At 38.9% G+C, this 14,705-nt stretch overlaps 1 protein-coding gene across 2 annotated transcripts in view; it reads left to right on the plus strand.

The window, feature by feature from the left end:
• TOX3 (TOX high mobility group box family member 3) overlaps nt 1-14,705 on the plus strand; it is a 111,324-nt gene that overhangs the window by 80,309 nt on the left and 16,310 nt on the right. Inside the window, exon 3 of one of the 2 annotated variants that reach the window (XM_007459468.1) lies at nt 720-974. In XM_007459468.1, coding sequence (XP_007459530.1) covers nt 720-974 — 255 coding nt within the window. The remainder of the gene's footprint in view (nt 1-719; nt 975-14,705) is intronic. The other variant, XM_007459469.1, reaches the window with a different exon arrangement.

Here is a 14,705-nt window from a genome sequence, read left to right on the forward strand (position 1 = left end):
AAAAAAAAAAAAAAAAAAAAAAGCTGAAGACTGGAAGAAAAGTGTTCTGATAAATACATATCAAAATCTTGCTATAAAAGAAAATAACTCTCCTTACAATTTAAATAAAAGCCGTGGATATATGTACTCTGATAATCCTTATATGAAATGCTTTATTACAAACAGTAACAATTTCCATGGAAGCATTCATTGCACTTGAGGATATACCAATAAGGAAATTTAAAAAGCAAACCATACATTCAATATCACTTGTTTTATATGTTGTGGCAGAAAGTAAATATGTGTAATGTTCACTTCTGGATTAATGTCGTGTGTGTGCTCCACAAAATCGTCAGCATTTGATGAAGCATGTGGATAATGTAAGCTTTTGAGCCGTTTCACTAACATATCAATAAAGTGGCAATTTGTTATATAGCCAAATCTAATGTCGCTGGTGCTCCAACTAACAACAAAGACAGATGTTGCTAATTAAGTACGCATTAAAAAACTGTTAATACTGATACTCCATTAAAATCATATGATAATGAGACTCAAATCTTTAATCAGAATGATCAGCAAAACTTTATATATGGAAATCTGTGTTTAAGGTATTTTCATTTGAGAAATCAATATTTGGCCTAGCTATGTAGTATTTTCATGCGAAATCTTTCGTTTTCCCTCCAAGGAGAAATAAGATATAGGAAGAGAATATGAAGATATCTGTATTTTGTTTCCTTTAGCAGACGTTCCATACACCAAGCCTTGGAGATGAGGAGTTTGAAATACCCCCGATCACGCCACCTCCAGAGTCGGACCCCGCTCTGGGCATGCCTGATGTTCTTCTACCTTTCCAAGGCCTCAGCGATCCGTTGCCTTCCCAGGGAAGTGAATTCACGCCCCAGTTTCCCCCTCAAAGCCTGGATCTTCCTTCCATTACAATCTCAAGAAATCTCGTGGAACAAGATGGCGTGCTTCATAGCAGTGGGTTGCATATGGTAGGCAGCAAATTTACTGCTTGAAAGTGTTTTAGTTATTGTTTGTCCTTCTCAGGGTAAAGATCTGAGAGCCCATGTGCTAAAACATGCTCGTGCCTATCCACCGGAGGACATGTGGATTGTTCCTCCCAATGCCGTTTAAATGCAGGTAGCGGATTAATCCCTGGTGTGGGACAAGAGCGCGCTGGGTTGGTTGACTTGAAAGAGGAGGACCCAACCAGAGCCTTCTGGTTTGAAATGAGTTTCTGAGATGTCTGATTCATTGGTTTGAAAGCAGCCCATCTCCCCTTTCCTTTGGTTTGACAAAGAGGTGTACTTGAGTTGAAAGTTTGCCCAGGAGAGTTTTTAGAAATGGAAGCCCTTATCAAGTGCCCGGGTCTTTTGCATTTGTTGGATTAAAGCATCACGTTTATGATACGTGATTTGCTCCTATCTGAGATGAAATATCAAACTGTGGTACAGAGAAAGGGAGAAAGAATAATTGCTTATAACCAGCAGAGGAAAATATAGAGCAGGTTATTGTGTGACGTATACCTAATTGTGGTATTTATTGTCGTAAACATCAAGTAAGGCCCTCCAGAGAGCCAAGGTTACTAATGCAATAATTTGGGTTCTGTTTTTCTTAGTGTGCAATTATAGTTAGCAATCACCAGAGTAAATCTGCTTAAGTATTTTAAGCTCATCTGCTGAGATTGTTTTTTTTTTCTACCATAGTATATAATGCATTTGTGTCTGTCTAGGTGAGGTACTAGGCAGACATTTTAAAACAAGATTAATAGTTTATAGGGCTTTTTTTTTAACCCTGATAAAATGAAACAGATGTGTTGGTATAACAAAAAACAATTCCTATTGCTTGTTTACATATTTCTGTGCACATTATGACCATGCCAGCGATGTTTATTGGTTTCATTGTTAATTCCCCAGATAACAACAGATGATTGCCAAATAGGTAGTGGATTAGCAGCGCAAAGATTCAGTGTGCTCTCTGAAATATAAGATTACTTTCCCAAATAGGATTGCGGCAACATAATTTTCTTTGCCTGTGATCTTTTGTGTCTGAGCTGAACATCAGGGTTTTTATTTTTACTTTTTTGTCAGAAAAGAATGCAGGGAACAGTCGGGAAATGGTCATTAAGTATTCATAAACGTTCGTCGCCGTCACAAATAATTGTTTCCTGTGAACTTTCTTACATTTTTGTCCCTTTGACACTGGAAGGGAGGGTTCTGTCCTCTGTTTCTCTATAATGAGGCTTGCGATGTTGTGCCTGGAAAATAATAAAAATAAAAAGGGTGTTTAGTCACCAAGAGAGTTTGCCCAGGGTTCACCATTATTCATAGATGCTCAGCGAGGCTCATTTAAGTTAGGGAAATAGTTAAAAGACCATATAATGCATGCTAAGATGTGTGCTTTATTAAATTGGTAAATATTTATTAATAATATAAGAATCTGCCTTTAAATTAAACATCTGATGAATTACCTTGCCTTAAAGCTATAAAACTGTTATTGCTGCTATAAAAAAAGTGTAAAGGAGGCATTTTGACTATGAAATTTCATTTCATGGTCAATTGAATTTACTATATTGGAAAGAACTAAAGATGGAATCATAAAATAATTATGATATTCACATACACTTAAAGAACAATGCTTTCACGGACTGGCATGGGAAGAGAGGGCTCAATTTTTAATGCTTCTTTTGTAATGTATTGCTAATCACTCAAGCCGTTGAATTATTTCATTGATTTTTAAAAGTATGAGTACTTTAGCCAAGTGCAAGCTGTTGTCATGGTATTTACATGGACCTCATCACATTTATTGGAGCCTTTCTGAAGTTTTGCTGAACCCGAATGATATTTATTTTGGCTGGAAACAAACTAATCTTGTTGAAAATTCTAGTAGAATTTCACCTTGAAGAAATGTCATGGGATTTTAAATCACAAATGTTGGAAAAAATAAAATGTACCAGGACAGAATTATGATGAATACAATGTGTCGTTGGCTTTGTTCTATGTACTACCTGACATGTTCACCTATAAACTTGAATTCAGAATCGCCAGAGGCATGGTTAAAAATAGGTTATGTCAAGGTTCTTCTATATTTCCCTCCGGGTACCGAGGTGGCTGGCGACATCATAATGCTCCACAGCAGCTCCTCAGAGATTTCCCTCAGGAAGGTCACCAGAAAAATAATAAATAATACTTTATACATCATGCACTCAGCTTCCCAGTGTGCACCGGCTATCATACCCTATGCAAGTAAGAAGTTTTGTTATCCAAATGAATATGGCTGTCTGTTAAGGATTGCTATGGTGAATTAAGACTTTCATATAAGAAGAAAAGCCAGCTTGTTTATGGGGTATTGAACCAGCTTTTCTTCAGAGCTTCATTGGTTTTCCTTTCGAAAGAGTGACAGTTTGTCACATTACTGATTAGCTGCATTTTTGTTGGCAACCAGCACAACATGTTTATCTTCCTTAAGTTTCTGCCATTATATTTAAAAAACAGAAAGCAGGAACAAAAGAGAAAAGGGGGGATTAAAAAGAGCCTAATGATTAGCATTCCCATTTCAAAATATGCAAATAATGCCCTGGTATTCAAAAGCGAATTGTTGAAAAAAATTGAAAGTCAATGCATTTGTGACTTCAAAGAACAACCTTGATTTGCTTGTTGTGGATATGTGTATTTTCACACAGGGTGTCGCTGGCAAGTTGAAATCAACAGTCATAGTTTGGTTACCTCTAAGCATTATTGTCAGTTTAGATGATCATCTGGAAATTATTTTAATCTACAAAAGATTGCAATCCTAAAAATCTACAACGTGCGCTCCAAAGGGTTTCTTTCTTTCTTTTTTTTTTTTTTTAACACCTCTCTGTAATCTGCCCAGCCTGCTGAGTAGCATTGACATCAGTAGTACATCAATTTCAGAAAGTGGCTTATTTTTACTAGACAGCTATTGTGACATATTGGGTCAGTCATAAATGAAAGATATTCATGCAAGCATGCAATACTTGTAATGAAGTCTCACTCTGACCTTCTGTATGATTGATTCTGTAATTTAGTTTTCTCAGGCAGTGCCTGAAATGAAATGAAATCATGTTGAACAAGTTTTGAATACCCACAGTGCACCAGGAGAAGAAAAATCTGCAGCCCTAGAGGCTTGAGAGAGCAGCTGAACGATTTATCTCTATGCTATTATAGCCTTTGCCAGCATTCAACATTTCTTTTTTTTCTTTTTTTTTTTTTTTTCTTATTTGGCTTAAGTACTTAATTCTGCAGGTAGCAGTAAATGGGAAAATAAAATGCTGTTCAGATTTAAAATGACAGGACAGGAGTATGTGCAGGGGGCTGATAAAATATCTTGAATAGAACTGACCTTTCATGTAGCTGAAAGTTACTGGGGGATTCATCCTCATAATTACCATATAGATTATTTTTATTTCTTTCCTGCAATGAAACATTTCAGAGAGCAGTAGTGCTGATTGAATGAAAATTGAACTTGTTAACATTCTTTTCAGCTTAGCCTGTTGTACATAACAGAAGGTTAGCTTTGATGAATTTCAAAATTCTCTTTGATATCCAAGAAACAGACAGTAAAATAATTGTCTCTAGTCTGACATTTTGTATGCCCCCCAAAAGAGAATTTATAAAACACACTGATAATTCACATTTTTTTTCTTCGTGCATTATGTTTCGTTTTTGGAAGAGGGGCGTTTTCTGTTTGATATTGCTTTGGACTTAATTGCGATAGCACATATTTATAGAAAACACTACTGGTGCTCTGATAATATCAAACATAGTACTAGAAAATTGACAAAGATGGAAGTAAGGGAGATAAATTTGGGTATGGCAGTCTCTGTACCCGTTAAGGAAAGAGAATAAGAGAGAAAAAAGTCCTACAGAAGGTGTGCACATAGAGAAGAAAGGTACCAGCTTTTAAAATATTCACAAAGCTCTTATGTCATAATCCAGACAGACATCATTTTTGATCAGAAAAATAAGAATGTATCAAAATAATACTCCTAAAATTACCAGGCTTATTTTAGAAGTTTTGATTTTTCGTACAGTCATTTAGTAGGGGTCTAATTCTGAATTATTTTTATTTTCACAAAATAACTTTCATGCCATTTTTGTACTATCCAAAGTCTTGTTAAGAGAAATCGCAAACTTTTCAATTAATACATCGTTTTAAGCAATGTAGCTTAATGTGTTACAGATAAAACAGTTATTTCATGGGTCATTAATGTGTTTAATGCATGGAACGTTCTATTAAAACAAGTCCTTATTAATGTTATGGACAGGTTCATTGCCATTGTCAACAGAGGCGGCAGAGCTAAATTCCACAGGACGATTACCGTTTAGCCATTGGGGGGACCAACAAGTTCTCATACAAATTGAACGGTTAACTCAGTAATGTTTATTTTTGGTCAGGTCATGGTCGAAACGTATTCTTATTGTAAATTAACAATAGAAAAGGCACATCTTACATAAGCAAAATAACTCACTTTGAGTGGAATGGGACCTATCTGTTCCAAGCCCAAAGTATATAATTAAAACCATATTAACTCTAGCAGACATTTGCTGAGCGCTTACTAGGTGCTATATATTGTTCTCAATCATTAGAGACCGATCATTTATCAAACTGAGTTCTTGGTCAGCAGTGTCTCTTCCATGTAATACAAAAATTTGGAGTCTGATGACTGCTTCAAAGAGGCATGCTGTCCAAAGTCCACTTTAATTAACTGTTGCTACACCTGGACAGTCGTCTACCCAAAATACCCAAGTCACAGACATTTTAAGAGCTGCCTTTTTTGGTAGAGCAAATAACCTTGTACCATACACGGCTTAAAAGAAATGTTCTTTATTCTCGGCCTGGAAATGCCTACTGACCCTGAACGTATGAGTGTTGTCTTTAAGGTTGAGTTAACTTTAGGATCATGTATTAAAGGAGGGGCGTGTTCCAAACTTCTACAAAACCCAATTAGCTCTTGTGAAGGGCAACATGTGATTACTTGGTTGATTTATCCCATTCAAGGAAACGTGTTATTAAAAAGTTAGGCTATGGTTTATTTCCCTGTATCTTGTTTTTAACATATATACCCTACAGTTATCATCTTCTATTGCATTGGCAGTATTTCCCTGTGGGTTAGGGACAGAAGACACACCATTCTACATCACTCAGATTCCCAAATAAAACTGGCTTGATGGGTCAAACAGTTTTTAGAGGGATGAGAGTTACTCCTGTACTGTGGCCTCACTTGTCACCCTTAGAAACGGTCTCCTTTGCTTGTTTACGGCCTGTCCTGTCCCCTCATCTGTCTTGTTTGCTACTGTCATCCTCAGGCCTGGAACAGTGTCTGGGCTGGAATACACGAGGCTCTCAATAAATATTATATTTGTGGAATATATGAATGAATGAAAGGATAATGAAAGAATATTTATTTGTTATTAAGAACGTACCTTAATACTAAATAAAAATGGAGGTGGGCAGGAGGTTTAAAGTATCAACAGCTGTAAAAATGGAATTCCTCTTTAAAATTTTAATTTAGGATTGAATAAAATCAACACAGAGCTGACTCCTTGGTAAAACAAAGGAGTTAGAGGGTACATAAGAAAATACCATTGTTTTATGATAAACTCTTGAAATTTTTATTTTGCTAAGAAACTATTAACTTTGGGGAAGACTGGTTTTCACAAAACTTTCATGTGTAGGTATGTTTGATTATAACCCTGAGAGTAGTTATTAAGTAAAAAGTATCTATTTCGGTGCAGATATTTTGATAAATATAACCTTTAGGGTATGTCGGTCTGTAATTATCCTTGGTGTATTTGGCACGACTGTGTTTGTTTCAGTTTCTGTTTGGGTTAGGAATGCACTCGCTACGCGTAAATGCTGATTGATTGTTTATTTGGAAATAAAATTTTAACCTCACTATAGGACATAACTAAATAATTGAGCATAAAATTACTGGATTTCCTCTTTGTAGTTCTCTGATATTTATTAATACAAAGCAGTTTTTATTACTGATAATTAATTACTCCATTTCTCAAGAAATATTGATTAAAAAAACCACATAGTGAAAATGTATTTAGTCACACTTTCTAATATATTTGGGTTATTTGCTTCTTAATTAGATGTTACCCTTTATTATGAAAACCTGATGTTACATTGTTACAGAGAATATTTACTTGTAAATGTAGATGGAAGGTGCATTAAATACATTTGCATGTTAGAATTTTAAAAATCCTTTGTGATAAAATCAACTCAGATGGAAGTAATCATCATTGAACTGAGTAAAAATATCAATAGATAAAATAGAATAAGGTGTGGTTCTTAAAATATAAAAATCTATTCGAAAGCTTATATCTTACATTTGTAAAAGAAACAAAAATGCAAAACAGGAGGATGTGTGATTATGTATCACCAGGTGTGCATCACAAAGATGAATTCCAGGCATGGGAAGGAAAGGGAAATTCATTCTGAGAGGACTTCGTGGAGGGACAGGTCCTTGCTTCCTGGCCCGAAAGTAGGAGTGAAAAAGATTTAAATATGTAGAGGAGGGAGAGTTTTCTTGGCTAAAGAAATAAGAGCAAACCATTCCCATCCCCCCAAACCCCACATATCTTACATGAAGTATGGACATGGTAATATAACACGGTGATTTACACAGTAGGGACGTTTTTTCACCTTTCCGTTCTCTTTCAATCTTAAGTCAAGAAAGAAGTCTCAGTTTGGGGCTAATGAGTCTTTCACATCTCTCTTTCATCCTTTTTAAAAAAGAGAGAGCAGAACTCTGGCTCAGAACCTTAGGCAGGTCTGCATATTTAGATGGACTGTAATGGAATTATTCAGTATTTCTTTACTTAGTATTTATATCTGGCATTCCATTGATTATGGTGATTCCAGTTTTTAATTTATGCTAGTGATGTCAAGTTTCCTTTTTAATATAAAATTATTCAGATATTTAACCGTTCACTCAAATGATTAACGTTCAATAATAGACTGGATTTCAGGCAATTTAAGAAAACGGGGGACCTCTACCCCAAACTCCCCATTCCTTGGTTTCCTGTTTTAAAAAAACAAAAGACAAAGAGGCTCTTTCATCAGGTAGAGAGAGAAGCAAGCCTCAGCTGAGCACTCCCCCTACCAAGACATGGACAAACCATCAAGGCATTGTTGCGCAAAGGCTTCGTTGAATTGTACTTATAGATAGAAGGCAATGTGCTTCCTGTTAGAAGTCCATGGCCTGCCCATTCTGAATGACCGTTCTGACTGCAAAAACTAATCCTTGAGTACTCTTCAAAACATAAGTTGAGGTGTCAGGCTATATATTTATACTATTTATAATTAAATCCAAGTTGTCCACAATTGATGGATGCCCATGAAGTATGATCAGTTAATACTTTCTTTTTTGAATTTTATTTATTTTTTACACAGCAGTTTCTTATTAGTTATCTGTTTTATACATATTAGTGTATACATATCAATCCCAATCGCCCACTTCATCACACCACAACCCCCAGCCCCTGCCACTTTCCCCGCTTGGTGTCTATACGTTTGTTCTCTACAGCTGTGTCTCTATTTCTGCCCTGCAAACCGGTTCATCTGTACCATTTTTCTAGGTTCCACATATACGCGTTAATATACGATATCCGTTTTTCTCTTTCTGACATACTTCACTCTGTATGACAGTCTCTAGGTCCATCCACGTCTCTACAAATGACCCAATTTCGTTCCTTTTTATGGCTGAGAAATATTCCATTGTATATATATACCACATCTTCTGTATCCATTCATCTGTCGATGGGCATTTAGGTTGCTTCCATGACCTGGCTATTGTAAATAGTGCTGCAGTGAACATTGGGGTGCATGTGTCTTTTTGAATTATGGTTTCCCCTGGGTATATGCCCAGTAGTGGGATTGCTGCATCATATGGTAATTCTGTTTTTAGTTTTTGGTCTTTTTTTTTGCTGTACGCGGGCCTCTCACCGTTGTGGCCTCTCCCGTTGTGGAGCACAGGCTGCGGATGTGCAGGCTCAGCGGCCATGGCTCATGGGCCCAGCCGCTTCGCGGCATGTGGGATCTTCCCGGACTGGGGCACGAACCCGTGTCCCCTGCATCGGCAGGCGGACTCTCAACCACTGCGCCACCAGGGAAGCCCCTATTTTTAGTTTTTTAAGGAACCTCCATACTGTTCTCCATAGTGGCTGTATCAATTTACATTCCCACCAACAGTGCAAGAGGGTTCCCTTTTCTCCACACCCTCTCCAGCATTTGTTGTTTGTAGATTTTCTGATGATGCCCATTCTAACTGGTGTGAGGTGATACCTCATTGTAGTTTTGATTTGCATTTCTCTAATAATTAGTGATGTTGAGCAGCTTTTCATGTGCTTCTTGGCCATCTGTATGTCTTCTTTGGAGAAATGTCTATTTAGGTCTTCTGCCCATTTTTGGATTGGGTTGTTTGTTTTTTTAACACCGTTTTTTCACCTTTCCGTTCTCTTTCAATCTTAAGTCAAGAAAGAAGTCTCAGTTTGGGGCTAATGAGTCTTTCACATCTCTCTTTCATCCTTTTTAAAAAAGAGAGAGCAGAACTCTGGCTCAGAACCTTAGGCAGGTCTGCATATTTAGATGGACTGTAATGGAATTATTCAGTATTTCTTTACTTAGTATTTATATCTGGCATTCCATTGATTATGGTGATTCCAGTTTTTAATTTATGCTAGTGATGTCAAGTTTCCTTTTTAATATAAAATTATTCAGATATTTAACCGTTCACTCAAATGATTAACGTTCAATAATAGACTGGATTTCAGGCAATTTAAGAAAACGGGGGACCTCTACCCCAAACTCCCCATTCCTTGGTTTCCTGTTTTAAAAAAACAAAAGACAAAGAGGCTCTTTCATCAGGTAGAGAGAGAAGCAAGCCTCAGCTGAGCACTCCCCCTACCAAGACATGGACAAACCATCAAGGCATTGTTGCGCAAAGGCTTCGTTGAATTGTACTTATAGATAGAAGGCAATGTGCTTCCTGTTAGAAGTCCATGGCCTGCCCATTCTGAATGACCGTTCTGACTGCAAAAACTAATCCTTGAGTACTCTTCAAAACATAAGTTGAGGTGTCAGGCTATATATTTATACTATTTATAATTAAATCCAAGTTGTCCACAATTGATGGATGCCCATGAAGTATGATCAGTTAATACTTTCTTTTTTGAATTTTATTTATTTTTTACACAGCAGTTTCTTATTAGTTATCTGTTTTATACATATTAGTGTATACATATCAATCCCAATCGCCCACTTCATCACACCACAACCCCCAGCCCCTGCCACTTTCCCCGCTTGGTGTCTATACGTTTGTTCTCTACAGCTGTGTCTCTATTTCTGCCCTGCAAACCGGTTCATCTGTACCATTTTTCTAGGTTCCACATATACGCGTTAATATACGATATCCGTTTTTCTCTTTCTGACATACTTCACTCTGTATGACAGTCTCTAGGTCCATCCACGTCTCTACAAATGACCCAATTTCGTTCCTTTTTATGGCTGAGAAATATTCCATTGTATATATATACCACATCTTCTGTATCCATTCATCTGTCGATGGGCATTTAGGTTGCTTCCATGACCTGGCTATTGTAAATAGTGCTGCAGTGAACATTGGGGTGCATGTGTCTTTTTGAATTATGGTTTCCCCTGGGTATATGCCCAGTAGTGGGATTGCTGCATCATATGGTAATTCTGTTTTTAGTTTTTGGTCTTTTTTTTTGCTGTACGCGGGCCTCTCACCGTTGTGGCCTCTCCCGTTGTGGAGCACAGGCTGCGGATGTGCAGGCTCAGCGGCCATGGCTCATGGGCCCAGCCGCTTCGCGGCATGTGGGATCTTCCCGGACTGGGGCACGAACCCGTGTCCCCTGCATCGGCAGGCGGACTCTCAACCACTGCGCCACCAGGGAAGCCCCTATTTTTAGTTTTTTAAGGAACCTCCATACTGTTCTCCATAGTGGGTGTATCAATTTACATTCCCACCAACAGTGCAAGAGGGTTCCTTTTTCTCCACACCCTCTCCAGCATTTGTTGTTTGTAGATTTTCTGATGACGCCCATTCTAACTGGTGTGAGGTGATACCTCATTGTGGTTTTGATTTGCATTTCTCTAATGATTAGTGATGTTGAGCAGCTTTTCATGTGCCTCTTGCCCACCTGCATGTCTTCTTTGGAGAAATGTCTGTTTAGGTCTTCTGCCCATTTTTGGATTGGGTTGTTTGTTTTTTTAATATTGAGCTGAATGAGCTGTTTATATATTTTGGAGATTAATCCTTTGTCCGTTGATAGTATTTTTTTTAAGATTTTTTTTTTTTTTTGGATGTGGACCATTTTTAAAGTCGTAATTGAATTTGTTACAATATTGCTTCTGTTTTATGTTTTGGTGTTTTGGCTGCAAGGCATCTGGGATCTTAGCTCCCGGACCAGGGATGGAACCCGCACCCCCTGCACTGGAAGGCAGAGTCGTAACCACTGGACCACCAGGGAAGTCCCCTGATCATTTAATACTTATTGGAATGAGTAACATCACTGGATAGGTACCAAGCCTTTAAACTTTGAGTGGCATCCTTCTACGTCGTGAATAAAATCTAGAATGGATTACAAGGCCTGTTACTTTTGGCCATTACTTGCCTCTCCAGCTTCACAGTGAGCCTCGCTTTCCCTGGCCAGTAACGCTGACCTCTCCCTTACTTATCCGTGATGTGTTTCCTTATGCCATGTGACCTTGTACAAGTTCTTCTCTGCATACGATGCTCTTCCCACTTTTCTAGCTCAGTTAGCTTCTTCTCTTCCTTTACACCTCAGCCCAGTGGGTCACCTCTGCAGGGAAGCATCCCCTGATTTCCCCACCTTGCATGATCTGGCCCATTCCCATCTCTCCGATCCCATTGCATTTCTCTGTTTACCTTGCCTACCAGGCTCCCACCTCTGCGGGTCTCCTTTCCATTTCTCAAGAGTGCCAAGCCCTCTCCCACCTCAGACTTTGCATATGCTCTTCCCTCTGCCGGGAACATACTTTCTCCTCATTTCCTGATTGGCTTCTCCTCATTCTTTAGGTATCAGCTCAAAAGTCATCTTGGAGAGGCCTTTCTTGCTGACTTAATCAAATGTAGCTACCCTTCCCAGAATAATTGTTTTTTTTGTATAGCTTATTTTTTTCACAGTATCACAGTTTGAATCTTGTGCTCAAACATCTGTTCTGTTTTCACAGACAGAACCTAATCTTTGGACACTCCCTCCTCCTCCCCTTCAAGAAGATGATTTCCATTATATTTGTCTAATAAAGTCATTCTCAAACCGGAAAGGGGGGGATTTTGCCCATCAGGGGACATTTGCCAATGTCTGGAGACATATGGTTGTCACAACCTGTGGGGGAGGGGAGGCTACTGGCACCTAGTGGGTAGAGACCAGAGATGCTGTTAAGCATTTACAATGCTCAAGGTGCATTGTAAGCAAAGAATATGATGCGTTCTCCCAACAAAGAGTTACCCAGACCAAAATGTCAATACTGCAGAGGTTGAGAAACTCTATCTAATATTATCAATTAGAAGACAGAGTGAGATAAGGAGAGAGAATGAGTTGTTTCCAAATGATGAACAGTTTAGGAAGTGATACAAGTAAGCTCTCCACATGAAACATAATTGTGAAAGGAGTTGAAGACGCTGCCAGCATTCAGTCCTTATTGTTGAATGCGCTAATAGCAAGTCTCTTATAACCCACTAGTTGCTTTGCCTTTCCGTGATCATTGGTGAATCTTTCAGGCCTTAATTGTAATAAGTGAAACATAATGATTTACAAAAATGCATTAAATTTCTTTTTTTTTAATGTACAGTGTGGGGAAATACAGTCTATATCTATGTAATATCTTTTTTTTAATTAATTTATTTATTTTTGGCTGTGTTGGGTCCTGTTGCCGTGTGGGCTTTCTCTAGTTGCGGCGAGTAGGGGCTACTCTTCGTTGGGGTGCACAGGCTTCTCATTGTGGTGGCTTCTCCTGCTGTGGAGCACGGACTCTAGGCACATGGGCTTCAGTGGTTGTGGCACGTGGGCTCAGTAGTTGTGGCTCGCGGGCTCTAGAGTGCAAGCTCAGTAGTTGTGGCACATGGGCTTAGTTGCTCCGCAGCATGTGGGATCTTCACAGACTAGGGCTTGAACCTGTGTCCCCTGCATTGGTAGGCGGATTCTTAACCACTGCGCCACCAGGGAAGTCTCAAAAACGCATTAAATTTCTTAGGGCTATATCCATGGTTATACATTTTCTTCTCATGTCAGTACTACTAGGAAAAATGGTGAGCTATTTTGGAGGAGTATATATGAACTATTCTTGCTTACACTTTGTTATAGTAAATTCATCAGTCCCTTCTAAATTAGAGTCATGTTTAAAAGAATCATATGGTAATTTTCTAGTTTTCAAAGATATCTGGCCTGGCACATAGTAAGTGCTCAATAAACACTTTTCAACTGAGCTGACATTTTTCTCTTTTTAGGTAGAAATCCTAAGATCCAAGGAAGTGTCTTTTAAAGGTTACCTTTTTTTTTTAAATAGAAAATGACTAGAGATTTTCAGGATCGCCAGGTTCCCCAAGGAAGTTGTTAATAATTGGTGGCGCTAAAGGAACTTGACTCTCTAAAGAGATAACTTTCATCATTAATCTTATACTATAATCCTTACACATAGGAAGTTATTATTGGAGAGCTGTGTACCATGGTAAATGCTAGCACAATTTGATGCATTGATTATGTGGTTCAGAGGTTACTTGACAATATTTTAATGGTCCTTGGTGTATTGTCCTGTGGGAGATTAGAAAAGGTGCGCCAGCATTTTTTGGATCTGAAGACCATGTAGATGGCTCTAAGTTTTGGCAAGACCTTAGCCCCACCACCAGTGTGGATCAGGAGTGGTTTTCACACTGTCCCCGCTTCAGGAAAACCCATTTTTTCCTGGTGAAATGTTGTGAGGAATCTCAATTTATAAAGCAAATGAAAACGGAGTTGCTTTTGTTAAAGGGGGATGGATGGTGGCAGTGCAGAACTCAGAGCCCTATTCATCTTTCTCTCCGTCAGTGCGTGCTTCCACTGTGGTGGCACCATGGCTCCCTAGAGCACAGTTTCTCCATCAAGCAGTTACCAGCTAGCTCGGTAGCCTAGGGAATCACTCTTAGCCAAGAATAGGTATAATAGTATCCAATTCAGAAAGTTAGAGGATTGAATTGGAAAATGCATATTCAGCTTAGCACAAATCCTGGCCCCGAGTAGACATACAGTCAATGTTCCCTGTTTGTGAACCTTGGCTGTTTGTCAACAGGAACTCCCAGGCAACAAGGTCCATCATAAAGGCATAAATTGCAGGTGGAATTCAGGAAGAGCTGATAAAGCCAAGAAAACTAACTCCTTGGGCTTCCCTGGTGGCGCAGTGCTTGAGAGTCCGCCTGCCGATGCAGGAGACGCGGGTTCGTGCCCCGTTTCAGGGGGATCCCACATGCCGCGGAGCGGCTGGGCCCGTGAGCCATGGCCGCTGAGCCTGCGCGTCCGGAGCCTGTGCTCCGCAAATGGGAGAGGCCACAACAGTGAGAGGCCCGCATAACGCAAGGAAAAAAAAAAAAAAAAAAAAAAAAAGAAAAAGAAAACTAACTCCTTGGCCTTCTGTGTGACCATGAGATTACTCTGAAATACTGTAGGTCTGGGATG

Source organism: Lipotes vexillifer, unplaced genomic scaffold, assembly GCF_000442215.2.
Source record: "Lipotes vexillifer unplaced genomic scaffold, Lipotes_vexillifer_v1.1 scaffold342, whole genome shotgun sequence".
Taxonomy (NCBI): domain Eukaryota; kingdom Metazoa; phylum Chordata; class Mammalia; order Artiodactyla; family Lipotidae; genus Lipotes; species Lipotes vexillifer.